Source organism: Montipora foliosa, chromosome 10, assembly GCF_036669935.1.
Source record: "Montipora foliosa isolate CH-2021 chromosome 10, ASM3666993v2, whole genome shotgun sequence".
NCBI classification, from domain to species: Eukaryota; Metazoa; Cnidaria; class Anthozoa; order Scleractinia; family Acroporidae; genus Montipora; species Montipora foliosa.
The window spans coordinates 38,920,233-38,925,232 of NC_090878.1; the positions used below are offsets into that span (position 1 = coordinate 38,920,233).

The 5,000-nt window shown below is 38.9% G+C and overlaps 1 protein-coding gene across 1 annotated transcript in view; it reads right to left on the reverse strand.

The window, feature by feature from the left end:
* The window catches only part of LOC137972941 (E3 ubiquitin-protein ligase TRIM71-like), a 2,057-nt gene extending 765 nt beyond the window's left edge, over positions 1–1,292 (reverse strand). Inside the window, exon 1 of the mRNA XM_068819629.1 lies at positions 65–1,292. Within this exon, the coding sequence (XP_068675730.1) occupies positions 65–1,292 (1,228 nt within the window). The remainder of the gene's footprint in view (positions 1–64) is intronic.
* Positions 1,293–5,000: the final 3,708 nt, after the last annotated feature.

Consider the following 5,000-nt stretch of genomic DNA (forward strand, 5'->3'; position numbering starts at 1 on the left):
CCCTTCCCTTTTGAACCAAACTGAAACGCAAATTGATATTGATGCTGCACAATCCAAGGACTACCAGTCAGCGGCTGTCCATTCACAAGGATATCCACTCTGTGTTGTCCGGCACACTGTGGTGTGTATGTCACCGTGTATTTGCCATCTTCGATGTCTTTAATGTCTGTTTTTAGTTGATCACCTTCTGAAGTCAATATGTCGACTTTGATTTTATCATCTTGTTGATAACATTGAAATCCTTCTGGATCCTTTGTAACAATGACGAAATATGTCTCCTTCCTTTCTTTTACTTCCTTGCTGTCTTGACCTTCAGCCAAGCACTTTGAGGGATCAGTCTTCGTGACAACAACTGGATCCATAAGATCCAATTCCTTTTCCACCAAGTAATGTATATGTGGCGACATGTAAAGATTGGGTTTTCTTACATTTAACAGTTCATTACGACGTCCGAGGATAGCGTGATTTGTTTGTAGAATTTCGACGCTGAAGTTTCTTTCTAAGATACTCTGACAGCGTTCGAAGCAGCTTTTCAGCTGGGTGGCAACCAGCTCGAAGTTTTCCAGTCGCGTTGCGTGATGTTTCTGTTCCGCTTCATAAATTTCACGAAACTTGTCCTTCATTTTCCTCTCGTGTTCTCGCAAATCACGAATCAATTTTTCCACAGTGTCTCTCATTTTCTTTTCCTCGTTCAAAATTTCAATTTTGTTTTTCTTTCTTAGGTCAGTTTGTTTCTTAACTTCACTCTCATATCTGACCATTTCCGCTTTCACTTTGGCCACAGCGTCGGACATTTGCATCTTTTGTTCTTGTGCAGCTTTCTTAGTGTCTGTCTTAGAGTGTCGATCGTGACTCACTACAGTACATTTATGGCAAATCAGAACTTTACAGTCTTCGCAGTAAAATTCGAGGGGTTGATCTTCATGATATTGCTCTGAACACATCACGGGTCTGTGGATCAACTCTTGCACATCTTGCGCTTGCAGTTTGTCGATCAAAACATTGCGATGACCCCTTGAGGCCTTCAAGCGTTGGTGAGCTTCAAAACAAGATGCGCACAGAAAATCCTGGCACACGAAACAGTAACATGTTGCCGTATTGTTCTCGTCACAACTGTTGCATCTTTGAGACTGTACGCTGCCATCTTCTAGAGCCAGAACATCCACCAATCGGTTGAGATGAAACGATGACGGCAAATTCTCGAAGGTGTCTGTTTCAGGAATTTGGAATGAAGTCTGGCAAACCGGACATTTGATTGTCGCTTTTAGCTGTCTCCTTTGCGAAGTTTGCATGTCGGTTGAGACACTCCAGGCAGAATGAGTGAAGACATGGTAATGTCTTGGGATTTTTGACAGTCTCTATGCACAATGGGCATTCTGCTTCCTTTTTAAGAATCTTGAAAAGCTGTTGAACATCCATGATGAGGCCAAGCAACGCAAAATGAGGGCGTGTGAAATAGTGACGTCACTAGAATCCCTGGACTCTGTGCGGTCGGTGGATGACCCCGCTACTCTGGTCTAATCGAGTGCATAGCATTCTACTGCACTTCATCACGAACTAACACCCAACCTGAGATTTTGTTTTGGCTGAAAACTCAGGGTGCTTACCATTAAGCCAAACCGACCGTCCAGAAACCGGTCGGACGAACCGCTGAAAATGGAACGACATTTTCCGATTGTAGTGATGGACTGAACTAAATGACGGTCCTCTCTTCCTTATTCCTTGTTCCCCCAGTCGATGGTTTTCCTAAACCATCATGGATGACGCAATAGTTCCGATGCTTTGCTTAGATTCTGAGGAGTGAGGAAGACATCGTTTGAGAATCATCAGTTAGGACTGCTTGTGACCGTTCAAAAGAGCCTATACGTCTTCTGTATGAACAAAATTTTGAAAAGAAAACGCGGGAAAATGCGTATTTGCTCAGTTCTTGGTTTTCACGTCACGCAAAGAAAAAATAAAATCGCTTAACATTCAATAAATAATAATTATCATTATCATTATCATTATCATTATCATTATCATTATTCGAACAAGAAGTGATTTTGAAAAACATTTGACTATGAAAAATTGCGATAAAACATTACTTAAAATCATTTTAAGATTAAAAAAAATTGCTAAAAAGCGACGACATTTTGACGTTAGCTAAACGTTATTATCAAGTCGAAATATGTGAGTGAGTTTCGGTCTATAAATACTAAAAAAGCAATAGCTGGATAAAAGCTGTAAAATGAGTAAATAATAATTATTTACTCATATTTACTCATATTTACTCAAATAATAATTATTTACTCATGTTACAGCTCTTAACCGGCTATTGTTTTTTAGTATTCACTCACATATTTTGACGTTTAGCTAACGTCGAAACGTCGTCGCTTTTTAGCAATTTGTTTTTTAATCTTAAAATGATTTTAAGCAATATTTCATAGTCAAATTATTATTATTATTATTATTATTATTATTTAATATATTCTAGAGCGCTATTTACATTCACTGAACAACTACGCTTTACAATTTAAAATACTAAAAAAAAATTCAAATTAGTAAAACTAATTACATGTATATTAATAAAACAGAATATTTATACTAATGATAATAAACTTAATTAGTAATACTAATAAGAGTGAATATCAAACAGGGTACGCTTTAATGGCTATGTTACAGGTTGAAATAAAATTCAGATTCATTTAATTTCAACCTTGGTTGATTTTTTTCAACCTAGGTTATTATGAACTGTCTAAAAAAGGGTTATCTCCTTTTTTGGGGATGTAATTTATAAAAATGGGGCCTGGATTTTTAGGGGGGATAAAAAAGAAAACGGCTTCCTCCACCTTTTCTTTCCTTCCGTCCTTCCTCCACTTAATCAACTCAGTTTTATCATCATTAATCATTAACCTATCCCCAATCATCCAATTCCTTAAGTCAGTGATACATCTATTCATAACACTAATAGCTTCATCCAGACTAGACGTACCATCAGACTTAAAACCAAGATACAATTGCGTCTCATCAGCAAAACAATGTACGTTAGGAAGATGTTTCTCTATGATAGTAAATAGCTTAGACGCATAAACTACAAATGATTAAGGCCCAAGGCAACACCACAGTCCAAGTCAAAATTATTTGACAGAGTTTCATGTATAGAAATTCGCTGACTTCTTTAAGAAAGATAGGAGTAGCACCAATTGAGAGCATTCCCACGTAGACCAACTTCATTATGCAAACAATCGAGCAACACATCATGGGTTACTGTGAGCACTTACCATTTGAATGGAATTTTCGTTAATTCCGGAGAGAATTCAAATGGAACGGTTCATCTCGGTGGAATGTTTTCGGAAAAAAAGGTAGTACCTTTCGAGGCAATCCCTTTTTCTCGCTTTGACCGGAATTCCCGGAAATTTCTGTACCATTTGTCCACAATTACAAGTGCCAGAGAAAATAGACCGTTTCATTTGTTTTTCAACTGGAACAACCCGCTTTTCTGGCAAATGATACAGCACATTCTTATTTTCTTTTCCTAAGTGCAGAACGTGCAGTACCATTTGTCGAAACATTCTCACCGAAAATTCCATTCAAATGGTAAGCCCTCTGTGTCAAATGATGCACTGAGCTCCACTATGAAACCAGCAACGTTATATAATGGGAGTTCATCTTTAGAAGAATATCATTCATTACTCTCAGTAATGTAGTCTCAGTGCTGTGATGTTGTCTATATGCAGACTGAAACAAGGGATAAATGCCATTTGCCATCATATGCTCATATTTAAAATCAGATCTTTCAGTTAGTTTTGACACAAACTGTAGGTTACTTACTGGCCTATAGTTCTTAAATACCAGATCCAGACCAATCTTCTCTAATAACAGATTAACTATTAAGTCAAGAAATTGAGATGTTGTAGAACAGCGTGTCAAAGTTTTAGGGTTGTGCGAAATTCCAAACTCGAGTTACTCGGCAAAGAGTACCACTCAAAATTATAGTGTTTAGTATGGATCAGTACGCAGATTCCATGCATGGGGACACCAAAAGTGGCGGCCGGAAACCACTGGAAACATTTGCAATTTACTTCTGCTCCATCAAAACATTTTTTCTCCCTGCTAAAAACATTCGCATAGACACTTCTCTTAACGTATTGGCTATTGCCAACGAGCAAGCCGAGCGAAGACTCGAGGTTTGCGAGGCTGCCAGTTTATTGCCGCGCGAGGTATTGCAGCAGGCAGAAAAAATCTCGATCGTGCTGTGAAAAGTGTAATGTAAGATTCCGTGTAGATTTTAGTAGGGACCATTGAAAGGGCGGGTTTTGGTGTGTGATGTCATTGGGTAAACTTGCATGACGCGCGCGACTATTGATGATCTTGTCTGAAAACATGAGCATTGTGAAATTAGGGGGCTGCGCCGAATTATAGGGCGGAAGTTCTTAACTCCAGCTCAAGCTGAAAATCCATGTGATTTGCTAACTTTCTTTTTAGTCTGGGCTAAGAGACAGCTTGAAGAGAGGAACTTCAACTTGCGCACTAATTTTGTTTTCGCATCCTGGCAAATGTCTCTTCTTGAGTTGACATTTCGCACACGGGCGGTAACTGAGCCTGTTTCTGCAACAATTTTTAAGCCGGGTGGTTGGTTCGGAATTTCTTCCCAAGCCAAAACTCGCCTTGTTATGAGGGCATTAAAGACTCAATCGCATTTATACGAAACGGATTATTGTTAATAAAAACGCAAGCCAACAACTTTCCCACAAGCGAAACAAGCACATTGAAAGAGGTTTATGCAGGCCGCCCAGTAACATCAGACAAGACGACCCTTTATGAGTTGGTGCCGTACTCAATGAGCTACTTATTAGTCCTGCTTTCGCTTATGCCTTCTTCGGGTTCTTCTAAAAACACCGATTAAGACAGCCACAAAGGTTACTAGGTTATCTGCTGCCTCATGTCAGTACTATTAAACAACAGTGCCTACTTTACGGTTGTTCCTAGGTATAAAATCCTGATAAGCATGAACAAAAGGA